Here is an 18,526-nt window from a genome sequence, read left to right as displayed (position 1 = left end):
TACTTGTTATTTAAATGAGTAACCTGGTACAAAAGTTTTTTCTTCTTCTTCCGATAAGCAAGATGAGATCGACTTTTTTCATTAAACATATAGGTATGAAGATGACTTGCTAAATTTCACAATAGGGATCACACAAACAAAATATTGAATGATGTATAGAAACAAATTGAACCCTTTATATTCTCGGAGCTAAAGTATATAAGGATTTTTTTTTTGTTTCTTTTTTTTTTCTAGTGAATTAAGACATCATCTTTTTATGTTGAAGATAGATTTGAATTCTTATAAAGAATAAGTATCGATTCCAATCGCTTTTAGTTAATATTCACTGTTGAAACTAGCCATATGGATGGAAGAAATCTATATTATCCATTTCTCTACGAGAGTTTATCATTTTATTTGAAAATTAGCGTGTGATCATAAAGATTTTAAATACAATATGTTATATTTGGAATTTGATAAACACCTAAAATTATATTTCATTTTCACTTTTTAAAAAACAACCCCCATTGAAATTATATTTCATATTTTAAAAAAAATACATTCAAGTTTTAAATACTTGTTACCAAATGTATGAAAAAAGACAATTTCAATATTAACTTTTGAACTTTAATTCGATTTAAGTTGTTGCAATATTTCCTATCAAACAGCGCATCTGGTGTAGTGGTATCATAGTACCCTCCCACGGTACTGACCGGGGTTCGATTCCCCGGATGCGCATTTTTTTTTCTATTTTTATTTACGGTGTGTTCGGTATGGATAATAAAAAATTTAGAAAATCTTTTTTTGAAAAATAAGTTACTTAAAATGAGAAAAATAACTTTCATATTGAAAATATGAAAAATAAGTTCCACAAATGACCGTTTTATATTGATTGTATCCTATCTGCTTTCATCTTCGCCCCACCCCGTAACCCTACCATCTCACACCCCCAATAATAGCAATTACATATATAATGTATTCTCATAAATTGAGGCTATGTAAAGGATATAATATATATAAATGTTACTATTTACTTTTTATGAAATGAAAAAAATGTATTATAACAATCACAATAAATCAGTATAATCTTACAAGTAGAGTTTAAAAAGAGTAAAATGTACACAACTTTATTTCTATCTATATACGGTAGAAAGGTTATTTCCAATTGATGCTTGATATAAAGTGAATTTACTTTTGTATTCTGTCAATTTATGATAAGTTAGTTACGTAAAATAACCTCTTTACATTATAAAATTTGCATATACTCTAAACTAACCAAACTGGCATGGCCAGACCAAAATAAGGTGACTAAATTGTTACAAAATGAAAATTGAACGAACCTAAGCACAATATCAAAAGAGTGTAGTTGATATTATTCACACAAGAAGAGTTCAATAAAAGAGAACGTCTTTCGATATAACAAACAATACTCCAAACACAAGGATGATAAGTAAAAAGAGTTGCACCAAAAAGCAAACAAATTACAAAATAAGGTTACTATGGCCTATATTTTATTAAACCTACTAGTAATACATAGACCATACTTTGCTCCTCAGCCTACGAGATATTAGCAACCGTTTCCAGCTATTGTTTCTAAATCTTACTATTTAGTCAACTCAAGTGACTTAGCCCAAGCTGGCCTAGCCAAGATATCAGCAACCCAAGCACTAACATGAGGCCTAGAATTGAACAAGCTCTTCACTTTAGTCCCAATCAAGTAGTGCAAAACCGGGGCGTGGTGCAAATCAGCTAGGGTAAAACTATCACCACCCAAATATTTCGAATTTTTGAGTCTAGATTCATAAACGTCGAGAAGTTTGCTAAGTTTTTCTTCGTTCTCCGCCACGATTGCATCATCACTCACCATGCCCAACATTGGCTTGATGACAATCTCATAGCTTAGTTTTGAACCAACAGGGTCAAATTTTTGCGCTTCAACTTCAGTCCATACAGACATGATTGCCATTTTCTTTGGGTCATTTGGTAAGAGTTGGTTCCCCTTGTCAGCATATGTGTGAGCTATGTATTGTGTAATAGCTCTTGACTCTGCATTCACAATAATTCACAAAAATCAATATCTATCGAAAACATCCTCTCTACCACACAAAGATAGAGAATAAGGTCTGCATACATACCATCCTCCCCAAACCCCCTTATGAGACTATATTGAATATTTGACAAACATAGTATACAAGTTGTGTGTTCATTCGAACCAGTAACTTCTACTGAGATCTTGTAAACCAACGAAAAATGATAAATTGGAGTATTTGATCCTTAAATAGGTTGTACATTGACATAATATAGTTTGAAAAGTGATTTTCTTGAGGTCTGCATACAATCTATTCTCTCCGGACCCCACCTGAGGGACTATACTGATTACTAGGTATGTTGTTTGCACAAATTCAAATTAGTTGAATTTATTTGAGACAATTGTAGTATATAACTAATGGTTCAACTAAATATGAGGTGAACCGGCTAGTATACATGTTATGTGTTCATTTTGAACCAGTAAGTTTTACTTCAATCAAGTAAATCAAATGAGTTGTGGTAATAAATCAAAACTTGAGCTTATAAAGTTCAAATCCTGAAAATCACAAATATTTGAAAAAAAATATTAAATTATGAATGCGTAAAAAAAAGTTAACTTACCAAAAAGCTTGAGATCTCCATCTTCAAAAGCAGGAACTTGACCAAATGGCTGAATTAACAATCAAAAGACAATTATAAGTAGATACTCTTTAATTTAAAATTTGATTAATGAGCAAGATTAACGCTAGCGACATATAATTTCATTTAAACATAAAATCTATCGAAAACAACATCTTTGCACCAAATTAAAGGTGGATACCCTCCCCATCCCACTCGTGGAATTACACTAAATATATGTTGTTATTGTTTATCTAAAGTCCCAATTAATACAAATTCGCCCAATTAATAAAAGATGAATCTATCCCCTACCGATTCATTTGAATCCAATATTTTCAGACACTGAATGTACATCGTCTAATTTTTTCTTATATATATATAATATAATTTTTTGACGAAAAACGTCTATTTTGTATAAATATAATAAATCGAATCTATTTGAAATCAACAACTATTAGTCAAAAAGGAAAGATAAAAACAATGCTATAATACAATTAAATATTTCACCGGATATGTTGTTATTTAGGGAAATGAATGGTTCCTTTTTATGGTCACCCTTTTGCAAATCAACATGAATAAGTTCAAAATCAAGATTTTTCTCATCGAGTGTAGCTACAACTCTCACAACAGCAGGTGACAACATAGGGCCATGAACCTTAATAGCCATTATTGCTACTAAAAAATGAAATTTGTATGACAAAAAAATGTTGAATGATGAGTTGAAAGCATGTGTTGGGTGTAGTATAAATATAATAGACCAATAATTAATGTTATTTGCACTTTTTAGGAGTAAGTCAAGAAAGAAATTTCTAGAATATTATACTATTAATTATGAAGAATATTACGTATGGGCCTACATCACATAATGATGTCATTCACTATGTCCAAATATATAATAATAATAATAATAATAATAATAATAATAATAATAATAAAAGCTGAATTAAATGACATTTGTTTGTATTTAAGTATTAAATTATTAAAAGAAATTTTCAATAATTTATATATTTAGAAATCACATAAATATTATTAGTTATAATAATTAACAACTTAAAATATTTTAAGAAATCCTATAAAAAAATTGCAGTCAAATAAAATTTTGATTTTCACTCTTCAAAATTCATTTATGCTACATAAATTAAAATGTAGGGAGTAAAGATAATTTTAATAATTAAAAAGAAATTTTAAATAATTTATATATTTATAAATTACATTAAAAGTATTATGATCACAATAATTAAAACTTACATTACTTTAAAAAAATTCAAATAAAAAAATTGATCAACTCTTGAAATCGATTTGTAATATATAAATTGAGATAGAAAAGTAACACGTATTGTATTTTATTTTATTTTCTCATTTTTGAATGATCAGTAACTTGAAAATCATTTTTTGAAAACAAGTTACTTGAAAATGAGAAAAAAGCCTTTGATATTGAAAACATGAAAGTAAATTCTACAAATGTGTAATGACGTTTCATATTGATTATATCCTCCTCATTTTTCAACACACTCCACTAATTAGTATTCCTTTGTATATATCATTTTATATGACTCACTTTTCTTTTTAGTCTGTCTAAAAAAATTACATTTTTCTATATTAGTAGTAACAATTTAACTTTAAAATGCTCATTTACAGTTAATGAAATGATTTATAGTCATACAAACATCTACAACTTGTTTTAAATCACAAATTAAAAAAAATATTATTTTTTTGTTGTTGATAAATTCCATACTAAGTTAAATTATATCATATAAACAGAAATGAAGAAAATAGTTACACAACACAAAAACAAAAAAGTTAAAAAGAGAAAAAGTTCATGTAATTTTATTAAGTGGTGCAATTTTGATAGGGGTGTCATCTTATTGGGTGGTACAATGTATTGGTTCTTAGTTTAAGGATTTTTTATTTGTCAAATAATAATTGAATGAACGTGAGATAATGTTAGTCATAACCTCCTTTAATAATTTTGAGGACAACTACCTTAATTTAGTAATTTTTTGTATATGGAGTAGGTATATAGACTTCAACAAGAACAAGTTCTACTACACTTCAATATTTTTCTTTGCATTTTTTAAGAATTTAGTACAAAAAATTAGAGTACATCTAATCTAAAACAAAAATAAGAGTTAATGTTGAGAATACAATTTTAAATACATTTAACTTTGCTCAAACAATTGCAAGTGGTTTTGTGTTGTCTACTATTCAATTTAATAAAGCTTTTCACCTTTATGAGATTTGGGCAATGTTTGTTGACTTTGAAAAAATCACAATAAACTCAGTATTCCTCCACCCTTTTTACTTGTAAAATATTTTATAATTTGATTTTCCTTTTTCACTTAACATGAAGAAATAATTTTTTCTTTTTATTATATCCTCAATTTATTATTTATTAATATTGAGTTGATGTCTTTATATAGTGAATAAATATGTTTAAGACTCTATCAATTAATAAAGATAAAATGGTAAACTCACTCTATTAATCATTGTTTACTTAATAGGTGTACCAAGTCGAAATTTGACAAGTAAAAAAAGGACGAAGGGAGTAGAATTTTATAGATTGACAGTTCGGTAGAAGCTAATATGTCACAATTTTACTTGAATTTTTATAAGGTAAAGACACTATTTTTGATTGATAATTCACAATCTCCTTTTTTATTTAGACTTAGATCTGACAATGTGAAACTTAAAAAAAAAAAAAAAAGGAGTACCTTAAATTCACATTTAAATAATATTTGGAAATTATTTTTTCATAAAGAATTATATGTGGGCACTAAAGTTTGAGCAAGTGACTTTGAGTGTGATTGATTGTTGCAATGTCCAAACTTATTAATAGTGGTCACTTTTAAAAAGCTATCCTTATAGCCATTTAAAATAATATCCCTAAATTATTGCATTTGAGTTTAATTTAATTTGTTGCATTTTGAAAATGACATTCGAAATGATGCTTCAATTGCGTCATAAGTAGAAGGAGCTGGTACAAAATCTTCTTATATAAGGCTCGAAAATTAATCTAAGATCGCTATAGAAAGGAAAATCGAAGTCACAAAATGAACCTACTACGAGAGATGCATTGTCACAATTTCAAAAGAGTATTAAGTCGATAGGGATTCACACATGCGAAGAATTCAATAAGAGAGAACGTCTTACGATACAAGAAAGATAGGAAGAAAAAAAAGAGTGCACCACAAAGCAAAAAATTACAAAAGTGTAACTTATGGCCTAAATTTATTAACCTACTAGTAATACATAGGCCATATTTTTGCTCCTCAGCCTACGAGGTATTAGCAGCCGTTTCCAACTGTTGTTCCCCCTTCCTTCCAACGCGTTACTCAACCATCCGCCACTAATCTTACTGTTTTGACAACTCAAGTGTCTTAGACCAAGCTGGCCTAGCCAAGATATCAGCACACCAAGCACTAACATGAGGCCTAGCATCGAACAAGCTCTTCACTTTACTCCCCATCAAGTAGTGCAAAGACGGGGCGTGGTGCAAATCAGCTAGAGTAAAACTCTCACCACCCAAATATTTCGATTCCTTGAGTCTAGATTCATACACATCAAGAAGTTTCCCGAGTTTCTCTTCGTTCTCTGCCACGACTGCATCATCAGTCACCATGCCCAACATTGGCTTAATGACAATCTCAAAGCCTAGTTTTGAACCAATGGGGTCGAATTTCTGGGCTTCTACTTCCATCCATACTGACATGATTGCCATTTTTTTTGGGTCATTGGGTAAGAGTTGGGTCCCTTTGTCTGCATATGTGTGAGCTATGTATTGTGTAATGGCTCTTGACTCTGCATTCACAATAATTCATATATCAAAACCAAAGAAAGAAGTGTGTTTCAAGTGAATTCAATATTAATTATGTGATGATTTTCATTGAATTGGGGAAAGATTTCATGGTACTTATATGCCGAGCATCTATCGGAAACAACCTCTCTTATCTTCAAATCAACAAAAATCAACAAGGTAGAAGGTCAAGTTAAATTTTGAACCACTCAACGACTAAGTCAACCACTAATCTTACATTCAGGAGGTTCAAATCAATATACACATAAAATAATTAAAAAATATCCCATATATACAATGTAATTTTTTGCCAAACGACTACCTCTTAGCCATTCCTGATCCTAAAGGATATGTCCGGTCTTCTATCGTTCTTCATTTAAATACTAGACATAGTTCACTTGGCGTAGGGATCGAACTTGTGAGTTAAAGACACATGTCCCTCAACCTTTAGGCATAGATTAAGGGGGAACTTACCAAAAAGCTTGAGATCTCCATCTTCAAAAGCTGGAACTTGACCAAATGGCTGCATAAATCACACAAAATTTTAAGTAGATACTCTTTTTCTTGACTCAAATCATACAATTACACTTGCAGTTTCTCAACTCGAATCACATATATATATATATATTTACTTACTTTTTTAATACAAATACAAAAGGAAAAAAGGACAAATATACCTCAAACTATCGTGAATGATTTGCAGATACACTCCGTCATACTTTTGGACATTAGTACCCTGTCGCCTAAAAACTAGAGCATATATGCCCTTCGCACAATATTTACGGAGGGTATTTGCATACCATTTACGATAATTTGAAATATATTTGTCCTTTTCTCAATACAAAATCTAGGGAAAAACTACCGGATTCGTCTTAACCTAACCCACGAACCCTCACCACGCCCTACAGATCCTTAAGTAGCAGTGAACCACAGGAATCTGTTATACAGAGTCTTATCTTAAATTACTGCAAAAAAGCTAATTCTAAGATTCAAATCTGCGAATAAATCGAATCGATTCGAAACACAGTAACTGTAAATAAAAAGAGACATACATTTAGGGAAATGAATGGTTCCTTTTTGTGATCACCAGTTTGCATATTGACAGGAACAAGTTCAAAATCAAGATCTTTCTCTTTGAGTGTAGCTACAACTCTCATAACAGCAGGGGACATCATAGGGCCATGGACCTTGATCGCCATTTTTTTCTAGTTCTAGAGAGAGAAAGTGAAGAAATTGTGAGTAGAAAACGAATTTATTGTGTTAGAAGAGAAAACGTGGAATGATGAGTAGAAAACATGTGGTGGAGTATAGTATATATAGATCCAATAACTAAGGGTCCTTTTGGTCAACAAAATTATGAATATTAAATTTTTTTATTTTTTTTTTTAACTTTTCATTTGGTGTTTGTTACTCGTAAATTGTAATAGAGCTTGATTATTTTGAATTTGTACTGATTTGAATTCGAGATATCTGATTAAAAAAGGAATAGTCTGATCTGCTGCATTACCTACGTTGATGGTTAAAAAGAATTGGTCTTATTTTTAATATAAAAAAAATATTTGAAAATTGAAGTTGTGTTTCGATATAAACATAATTGGAATTATTTTAAATTATTGCCTACTTCCTTCTAGATGACCTAATGGAAAGAAGTGGTAGGTGGAACATGTATTTGTCCAACATATGTGGTGATATAGTTGAAAGTTCTTCTTACATTTATTGAGACTAGAATTTTATTATTTTTAAAAAAAAATTCATTTGGTGTTTGTATTGGAGCATTATTTCAGATTCACACTGTATAAGGCTTTATACTAGGGAAATATTTTCTATCAAAGAATTTTTATATCCAAGACTCTAATTTGGAACTTCTAATTAAGAGAAGAGCAGCCCCATCTGTTGATGGTGCAGATTGTTATATTTAAACTCTGAAATTATTATTTATTTTTGATAGAAATTGAAGTTGATATGATTATTCAATATTCGAATTTACTAACTTGATGGAATTTATTTATTTATTTCATTATACTCCTTAGTTAAGCCAGTGTAAATATAAATAATATTTTCTCTTTTAAAAAAAAAATGAAAAAAGAGAAGTTGTGTTCAATTTGCAAAGACTTTCAAGTGTTTCACACTTATTATTAATTAAAATAAAATTAAACTTTGTTTACAAAGTCAATAATTTTGCGTTCACATTATTTTTTTTTAGGAGTAAGTGGTCGGTAGGGTCAGAAACTTCCAGAATATGTATGGGTATACATCACACAAAGATGTCATCCACTACGTCCAAATAATATATAATAATAATTAAAAAAAATAGTATATTGTTGTATAACACGTTGGATTTAAGAAAGGATCGGATTACTCTTAATATAATGCAAGTATAAATAGTTGATTCTATGATTCGAACTCATGATCAGATAAGAAAGAGTTGTTCGGATGATAAGCATCTCTTACTTCCAAGTTTCAACCTTAAGGTTGTGAGTTTGAGCTACCAAAAAAGTAAAAATACAAGCTTTTGAGGATGGGTAAAAAAAACCTCATGATCACATGAAAAATCATAAAATTGTACTTACTTTAACGACAAAATAACCTAATATAATTAAATAAATTACTATATTATAGAAGAGTCTAGGATTGACTACCAATGTTCCAATAAGATCACTACTAATGTCCAATATATTTATAAAATATATAAGTGAGCCCCACCACCTTCCACTTAAATACTACATATTAGAGTATATATTATTAATTACTATACTATAAATCACTACTAATATCCAATATATTTATCAAACTATATAAGTGGGCCCCACCACCTTCCACTTAAATACTGCATATTATATATTAATTACTATACTATAAATGACTTAAATACTCCATATTATCTATTAGAATAATTAACAATTATTTGACACTTTAAATTCTATCAATGCCATATAAATTAGGATAAAAAACCTAACATATAATATTTAAATATATTTAAAAATAATATAAGTAATACTATACATTACAATAATTAACAGCTTAATTATTTAAAACTTATATAAAAAATTTAATTGACTCTCTAAATTCTATTGGTACCACATAAAATGGATTATATAATAAACATATATTGTTTGAAATTGACGAAAAAGAAACAATAAATTACAATAATTAATAAAAAAAATAGTCCACTCCAAAAAATCTATCAATTAACAACATATATTGTTTGAAATTGACGAAAAAGAAACTATAAATTACAATAATTAACAAAATAAATCTCTCGACTCCAACAAATCTATCAATTAATGCCACATAAATTGGGACATGGCAAATAACATATATTATTAAAAAATTAGGTTCAAAATGTACTATAAAATACAATAATTAACAACTTAATATATTAAAGAGACATATAAAAAAGGGTTAATATTTGAAATTCTGCATCTGCCACATAAATTAGAACAAATAGAGTAATAAATATTATTTTCAAAATTATGTTAAAAAAAAGTACTACAAATCACAATAGCTAACAATTTAAAATATTTTTAAAATCATATAAAAATTTCAATAACTTCTCAAATTCCATAATATGACATAAATTAAAAAAAAAAGTGTTATAAATCATAATAAATAGTACAATATTTAAACTACTTTAAAAGCATTATAAATTGTAATAAATAATACAACAATTTAAATTACTTAAAATTTAACGACTTAAAAATATTTTTTTAAATGTATTAAAATTTTGGTTAATTGTCAAAACTTTACATGTGCCACATAAATTGGGACATGGACAGTCACACATATTTTTTTAAAAAAATTACATTAAAAGTATTCTATCAATTAACAACATATATTGTTTGAAATTGACGAAAAAGAAACTATAAATTACAATAATTAACAAAATAAATCTCTCGACTCCAACAAATCTATCAATTAATGCCACATAAATTGGGACATGGCAAATAACATATATTATTAAAAAATTAGGTTCAAAATGTACTATAAAATACAATAATTAACAACTTAATATATTAAAGAGACATATAAAAAATGGTTAATATTTGAAATTCTGCATGTGCCACATAAATTAGAACAAATAGAGTAATAAATATTATTTTCAAAATTATGTAAAAAAAAAGTACTACAAATCACAATAGCTAACAATTTAAAATATTTTTAAAATCATATAAAAATTTCAATAACTTCTCAAATTCCATAATATGACACAAATTTAAAAAAAAAGTGTTATAAATCATAATAAATAGTACAATATTTAAACTACTTTAAAAGCATTATAAATTGTAATAAATAATACAACAATTTAAATTACTTAAAATTTAACGACTTAAAAATATTTTTTTAAATGTATTAAAATTTTGGTTAATTGTCAAAACTTTACATGTGCCACATAAATTGGGACATGGACAGTCACACATATTTTTTTAAAAAAATTACATTAAAAGTATTCTATCAATTAACAACATATATTGTTTGAAATTGACGAAAAAGAAACTATAAATTACAATAATTAACAAAATAAATCTCTCGACTCCAACAAATCTATCAATTAATGCCACATAAATTGGGACATGGCAAATAACATATATTATTAAAAAATTAGGTTCAAAATGTACTATAAAATACAATAATTAACAACTTAATATATTAAAGAGACATATAAAAAAGGGTTAATATTTGAAATTCTGCATCTGCCACATAAATTAGAACAAATAGAGTAATAAATATTATTTTCAAAATTATGTTAAAAAAAAGTACTACAAATCACAATAGCTAACAATTTAAAATATTTTTAAAATCATATAAAAATTTCAATAACTTCTCAAATTCCATAATATGACATAAATTTAAAAAAAAGTGTTATAAATCATAATAAATAGTACAATATTTAAACTACTTTAAAATTATTATAAATTGTAACAAATAATACAACAATTTAAATTACTTAAAATTTAACGACTTAAAAATATTTTTTTAAATGTATTAAAATTTTGGTTAATTGTCAAAACTTTACATGTGCCACATAAATTGGGACATGGAGAGTCACACATATTTTTAAAAAAAATTACATTAAAAGTATTCTATCAATTAACAACATATATTGTTTGAAATTGACGAAAAAAAAAACTATAAATTACAATAATTAACAAAATAAATCTCTCGACTCCAACAAATCTATCAATTAATGCCACATATATTAGGACATGGCAAATAACATATATTATTAAAAAATTAGGTTCAAAATGTACTATAAAATACAATAATTAACAACTTAATATATTAAAGAGACATATAAAAAATGGTTAATATTTGAAATTCTGCGTGTGCCACATAAATTAGAACAAACAGAGTAATAAAAATTATTTTCAAAATTATGTTAAAAAAAAGTACTACAAATCACAATAGCTAAAAATTTAAAATATTTTTAAAATCATATAAAAATTTTAATAACTTCACAAATTCCATAATATGACATAAATTAAAATAAAAAAATAATATATATTGGGCCNAATTTAAAATATTTTTAAAATCATATAAAAATTTCAATAACTTCTCAAATTCCAAATATGACATAAATTAAAATAAAAAAATAATATATATTGCACGGGGTCCTATATGTAGTTATACTATAAAATTCTTTGCATTAGCTCCTTAAGATAGTCAAAGCCAACCAATCTATCATTTCATATAAATAATACGTATTTGTATAATATGTTATACATACTTTTAAATTCGCTTAATTTAAATTCGAAATTCACTTTTAACGACGGGTTGATGGAATAAATCATAACAAGGAGAAAAGGAGGGATAAATTTGGAATATTAAAAGGGCATACCGTCATTAAGCAGGAATGATCAACATGAATTTCATTAATGAGTATCAAAATATTAAAAAAGAAAATTATGAAAAAATCAAATAATATCAATACGCAATATATATATACATAAGAAAATATTTTTATCTAACTACATAATGTAATTTTCAACGAAAAAACTATATATAGCTACGCCATGATATTCGAGTCTCTTAGTGTAAAAATGAAATTATGAAAAATAAATTTTATAAATCTGTGAATTTAAATTAAATTTAACTTTAATGAAGATACCTATGACTAAAAGTCAAATAAATAAAAAAGTAAGAATGGTGGTTGGAACATGCGGCAAACGGATATATACAAATTATTGTTCAATCTTGACTTTACTTTTGGGTTTCTTATTGAAGAATCCATATTTTACTTTTTCTTCTTCTTTAAGCATATGATAGTAGGAAAAAAATAAACAAAGACAAGTAAAATTTATTTGAGGGTTTGAGTCACACTAAATAGAAAAAACAAAGTTGAAAAAAGAATTGGAATCACTAATTTTTGTTTTTATTAAAATATTTTGAGTTTAAATTCGGAAAATAGACTATGATTTTCTTCACCCAGTAGCCACGTTGGTGGATAGAAGTCGTACAAATTGCATTCACTTTCCCCTCAAACTTTAATATGAGTAGCCTCTTTAATATTAAGAGTTGATTAGTTTGCGGATTATATTATTTTGAAATTATAATTTTTGAATTAATTTATTTTATTTGGATGGTGGAATAAGATAATTTTCAATTTGATTAAATAAATTGGAATATTCAGAATTAAGTTTGAAACTAAATTTATATTATATTTAATTGACAGTATAAATTTAATCATAAGTTTAATATAAAGATATTCTACCTATTAGGCATACCAAATATTGCAATACAATTTTAAAAAGGTACCATAAAAAATTGCAATGAGGTCAAGCGAATGAGTGCTTCACCCTCAGTCAGAGGTCTCGGGTTCGAGTTCTAGGTATGGAGAGAATCATGTTGGGAGCGTCATTCCCGAAAGAGTCCTACAGTGCACGATTCAAATTAAATTGGGGATCTAATATGGACTCTGTACACTAGGTGGGAAACTAAAAAGAAAAAAGAAAAAGAATCCCAATGTGCAATATGAAGGTATACACCTCATTTAGATGGTGGTTACATATACTTTTATAACATATGTTATCGTATTGTATTGCTTTACAATATTTGGATAAATTATGTCATTTTCTATCTTTACATAATATTAATAATTTGAAAAATAAATTTAAAAGAAAAGAAGGTATAGGGTATAACTACTATAAAAAAGGTAGGATAAAATAAGAAAATATAATTATTAAATAATAATTAAAATCAAAATGAGGAGAAATAGGTAATTATGTGTTCACACCAAATTGTTCGTTACACAAAATGTACTCAATTATATATTGGTTTTCTAAAATGACAACTACTCATCCGTTCACTTTTACATGTCAACTTTGGACTTTGCACACCCTTGATAAATAATGATTAATATGAGTGTATAGTCTTAGGTCTTGAAAATATTTTGGAGAATAAATAATTAATATTAAAGATAAAAAAGAAAAAATAAATAAAAAAATATCTTGGACCATTTATTTTTAGTAAGGACGACAAACGGTCCAGAGGGAATATATGTTAAATCCCTTTTGTGGAAATAGGATGAGACATATTGGTCTTGGGTAGGGGTGTTCACGGGTCGGTTATTGGTCAAAACCAAAACCAAACCAACTTAATCGGTTTTAAAATTATCAAAACCAAACCAAACCAAATATAGTATATATTTATCGGTTTGGTTCTTATTGGTTTCGGTTCGGTTTGGTTCGGTTATTCGGTTATTAACCATAGACAAAAATAAAAAAACAATTCATTCAAAGCGTTAAAAAAATGACAACAATTTATTTAAAACGAAAATAGTTAGAATGACTGACATTACATAACTTTCCATCATTGAATTTACTATGAATAAAGCTTCCAATTTCATTATTTTGGCTTAGAAGAAAGATACATTGATATTTTCAATCTTATAAAGAATTGTCATAGACACACTCCAATACATAAAACCAATAAGATAAATATTCTCACCTTGGGCATTTTTTCTTTCATAAGTAAATTATAAATAAATTTTGATGAAAACGACATATAAGATCTTTAAAGTTGTTAATAAAAATAATATATTATGTATGTATAACAATAAAATATATGTATATAACTTGTCGGTTTGATTCGGTTATTTCTTCGATTTTTCGAACAAAACCATAACCAATCCATATACTATCGGTTTTTAAAAATCTAAAACCAAACCACACCTAACCCAAATTAAAATCGGTTTGGTTCAGTTTTTCGATTTGGATTGGTTTTAATCCAAACCGTGAACACCCCTAGTCTTGGGCATGACATTTTGATGGGTCAAAAGCTTATATGTCCAGTCCCCATACCATTTTATATTTGGGCCTACATCACTAATGGGCCATTAAATAAGAAGAAAAACAGTGGGCCTGTCCCATTTCATAGGATAAACCTATTTGGATACCGCTATTTTATTTGTATTTTAATTTTTTCTAATAATTATTTAAGTTGTATCCATTTTTGACAAACAACACACATGTTATGTTTGAAGTAGTATATGATCAAAGTTTAGATTTTTTTACAAGTATTTTTACATGTAGTACATGCGATAATAGTGCATTGTTCGTATTTTTGTCAAGTGACTTAGCTTGTTATAACGAAAGTGACATTACAATATATAAAACAATTGTCTTCACGCTATATAGTGCACAATTTTCAAATTTAAAAAATATTTTGATTTGTGGTGAGATAACACATATAAAATAATGTGCACGTATTAGTGAGAATTGTTTGAAAAATTAATCGCGAGGAGTGTCAAGGGAATTCATATGCAACGATTTCATGTTATAAACAACCCATTGAAAATAACAAGAATTTGATAATTTTTATGTTTCTTTAGTTAGGTAGTACTCCCGATCGTGATTTTTTTTTGAGTAAGTAAGGTCAATCGATGACCAGGAAAAGTTTGATATTGATATTAATGAAAATAAAAATCAAGTCAAGAATGCAAAGAAAAAGAGAATGAAAGAAATGGAATTATATAATATAAAGAGCTTCAAAAGAGTAATTTAGATGGCAAAGATATTAATTCTTACGCATATACTTTGTTTACTTTTATTTGTCACGTTTTTGCTTTAGTAGAGTCAGTTTTACTAGTTATCAAAGATAAATTGAATTATAATATTTAATATTTTAAAATTTTAAATTTAGATGTTTAAAAACTATACAAAAAAATGTTATAAGTTGCATTCCTTCTCATATCAATATGTTAAAATATCGATCAAAGTTCATGTAGTTCGATTACTCTCAAGAAACAAAACATAACAAGTACTCCCTCCATCATATATTAGATGAACACTTTCTATTTTACATGGTTATTAAGAAATCATTAATAGCTTGATTCACTTACTATTTTTCTCTTTGTTCATATTAATTAGCTTTTCGAAAAAAAGAAATTTTGAATCTTCAAAATTTGTTTAAACTTACAAAGCCATATTAATTGTAGTGGTAAAATGAAAAAAGATTAATTAATTATATCATAATTTAATAAGTGATCAAGTAATATGAGACAAACACTTTTAGTAATTAGATGCCCATTTAATATGGGACGGAGGTACTCCGTAATAAGGAAGGGGAGAGAGTAATTAACTTTTTTTTTTTTTAGGTTAAAGAGAGTAATAAACTCATTAAATCAACATCAATAATTAGTGTCCTATTTTTTCATTAATTTAAATAACTTTGCCTGCCACATTCAAACACATGGATGCCACCTAGCTAAACCTATATATGCTATAATATAATTTATAGCCTCCCTTGTTTCTTGGAAACCAAAGTGACAATTTCCTGTCAAAACCTACTTAGAAGTAGGTTATCAAACTATAGTGTTTCAACTTAAAAGATTAATTAGCAAGTAATTAGAAGAGGAAGGGGGAGGGGACCATATTATCACTAATTGATGACAGCAATATTATATACACATATAACAAAGTCTAGAAAACCATCTTTAGCATCCTTGAAAAACATACTCATATAAGAAATATTACCTAACTTTGTACCAATATCGAGAATCTGCCTGCCATTACATTTCGTATTTATGCTACTTAAATTTTATATCTCTCATAAAGTTTTAACTTTTGTACGACTATGATATGCATCACAGGTTTTAAACTTTTGCACGACTCCAATAATATAATACTCAAAAAATTAATTAACTTATATACACGAACAGTATAAAAGAATACATAATTAGCACACGTCAATATGTAAGTAGTTTACACTGTTAGTATATAAAAATTAAAACGATTTGTTTAAACATAATAAAATTAGGGATATGTGCTTATAAAGAAACAAACCCTACACATAATGGAGCAAAGTACTTATAGGTTTCTTCTTATAGAAAGAAAAGAAAAAAAATATGGTTGATAATAATATCAACAAATTAGGGTCTAAATATGATAGAGAAAGCTCTAATTACAATTCAATTAGTGAAGATGGATTGATTTATAAGGAGCAAGATAGGTTGTTGCCAATAGCAAATGTTGGGAGAATTATGAAGCAAATTCTTCCACCAAATGCTAAGATTTCAAAAGAAGCCAAAGAGACTATGCAAGAATGTGTTAGTGAGTTTATTAGCTTTGTGACTGGTGAAGCATCTGATAAGTGTCACAATGAGAAGAGAAAGACTTTGAATGGTGATGATATTTGTTGGGCTTTGGGAAGTTTAGGTTTTGATGATTATGTTGAGCCATTGAAGAGGTATTTGCACAAGCATAGAGAGTTAGAAGGTGAAAGAATTAATCAAAGTAAAGGTGTTGGGCTTGGAAATAATATTGAAGATAATCAAAGGGAAAGAGATGATGAATTAACACAAAGGGGATCTACAATTCCATTCAAAATCACCATCATGGATCATAAGGGGGAAAACAATTTTCTCCCTACAAGACCTTATTAGGCTTCTTCTTCTTCTTTTCTCTGTTTAACCGTTCAGTATCTGGAATTTACTAGTCTGAGTAATTTGGATTTGCTCCATGTGAAGTTCATTAAAGGGAAGCGCTATTTATCAAGAGTTTCTAGTCTAGACGAATTGTCATGAAAAAAACTTGGGTCAAGTTTTTCTTCTATCTTTTAGGCTTCTTCTTCTTCTCTCTTTTATCTTTGGGTTTAACCATCTTGTGTGAAACATACTGACCCTATTAATCTGGATTCTCGTTGCATAGGGTTGGAGAAATGTTTCCTCTATTAGAAGGTTGTCTATTCTTAATAAGGCTCGAACATGAGACCTTTGGTACTTCTTTTTAAGCTATGACATATACACTATGAAATGTTAATCTACTTTTGTCTTTTGATGAGTAAATTAACTTGCATTTCTAGTTGATCATGATTTTGTTGATGTTCAGTTCTTGTGTCTTTTCTTCTTATTGTTCATTTTCTATATATCCTTCCTAAGTTGATAAAACTAGGATGAAACTTACATTAAAAGATGTGACCTAGCAATTAATAAAATAAATAAAAAAATATGAGAAGATAGGATTCATATTCTAGCAAAGCGATAGAAGGGTTAAGTAATTTTTTTTTTTATCATTCATCTAAAAATGTTGGTTGACAGAGTTACTTGTTGCTCATGCTGGTAAGAGATTTAGCACATACTGAATAAAAAAATTATAATGCACACAAATTGACACATACACTATAAAAGTTGACAAACACACAAAATAAAGGTATCAACTAGCCAACTAGGCATGTAAAATGGCATCATCAAAGTTTTCATTTTTGAAACCCTAGAATCCAGGACCACAAATTTGAGTTATTCTAAATATGCTTAATTTGTCACTATTAAAGTCTTTATCAAAGTTTCTTTTCAAATCTTATATTAAATTAAAAGAAGTGTTTTCACTCCCTCCAAGTGAGGATTTTGCATTCTTGGATAGATTCATAGGTGGAAAGACCAACAAATAAATAATATCATTGAAAGGGACAAAGAAAGAAAAATTACAATGTATCTGTGATTTCAATAGTTTATCCAAATGAAACATGACTTTTGATGTCAATCTTAAAAAGGATTTAGAAATTAAATATATATACTGAAGATTTATAATGTGTTTTTGCATGAGCTGGCAAAATTATTTAAAAAACATATTTAGGGTTGCCTATCATTTGGTGAATATTAAAAGTCACTACGTC

General features: G+C 27.5%; 1 protein-coding gene, 1 non-coding gene and 1 pseudogene across 3 annotated transcripts; 2 read left to right on the top strand and 1 right to left on the bottom strand.

The window, feature by feature from the left end:
• The first annotated feature begins 646 nt into the window (after positions 1-646).
• Positions 647-717, top strand: TRNAG-CCC (transfer RNA glycine (anticodon CCC)). The gene has a single exon. It is a non-coding gene; the product is annotated as a tRNA-Gly (tRNA).
• An 850-nt stretch (positions 718-1,567) lies between these two features.
• LOC125872688 (glutathione S-transferase) lies at positions 1,568-7,702 on the bottom strand. Of its 2 annotated transcripts, none has more exons than XM_049553445.1 (3): positions 7,471-7,702; positions 6,893-6,941; positions 1,568-2,025 (listed from the first exon to the last, which is right to left on the bottom strand). In XM_049553445.1, exons 1-3 carry the CDS (start codon positions 7,615-7,617, stop codon positions 1,583-1,585), a joined length of 639 nt encoding a protein of 212 aa, XP_049409402.1. In that variant the 5' UTR covers positions 7,618-7,702; the 3' UTR covers positions 1,568-1,582. The 2 variants fall into 2 exon arrangements, with proteins under 2 accessions (XP_049409402.1, XP_049409401.1); XM_049553444.1 differs by lacking the exon at positions 1,568-2,025 and adding an exon at positions 5,736-6,423.
• A 9,006-nt stretch (positions 7,703-16,708) lies between these two features.
• Positions 16,709-17,740, top strand: LOC125874026 (nuclear transcription factor Y subunit B-5-like; annotated as a pseudogene).
• The last annotated feature ends 786 nt before the right edge of the window (positions 17,741-18,526 follow it).

Source organism: Solanum stenotomum, chromosome 8 (genome assembly GCF_019186545.1).
Source record: "Solanum stenotomum isolate F172 chromosome 8, ASM1918654v1, whole genome shotgun sequence".
Lineage (NCBI taxonomy): Eukaryota > Viridiplantae > Streptophyta > Magnoliopsida > Solanales > Solanaceae > Solanum > Solanum stenotomum.
The sequence above is the reverse complement of the archived record's forward strand: the minus strand, read 5'-3'. Positions and strand labels throughout refer to the sequence as shown.

Excerpts from the sequence above, each read along its gene's own strand:
- LOC125872688 (XM_049553444.1), bottom strand. The coding sequence starts at position 7,617 with ATGGCGATCAAGGTCCATGGCCCTATGATGTCCCCTGCTGTTATGAGA. Across the intron at positions 6,942-7,470 it reads AACCATTCATTTCCCTAAAT|CCATTTGGTCAAGTTCCAGC; the intron begins GTATGTCTCTTT and ends TGATTTATGCAG. Across the intron at positions 6,424-6,892 it reads TGGAGATCTCAAGCTTTTTG|AGTCAAGAGCCATTACACAA; the intron begins GTAAGTTCCCCC and ends TTGTGAATGCAG.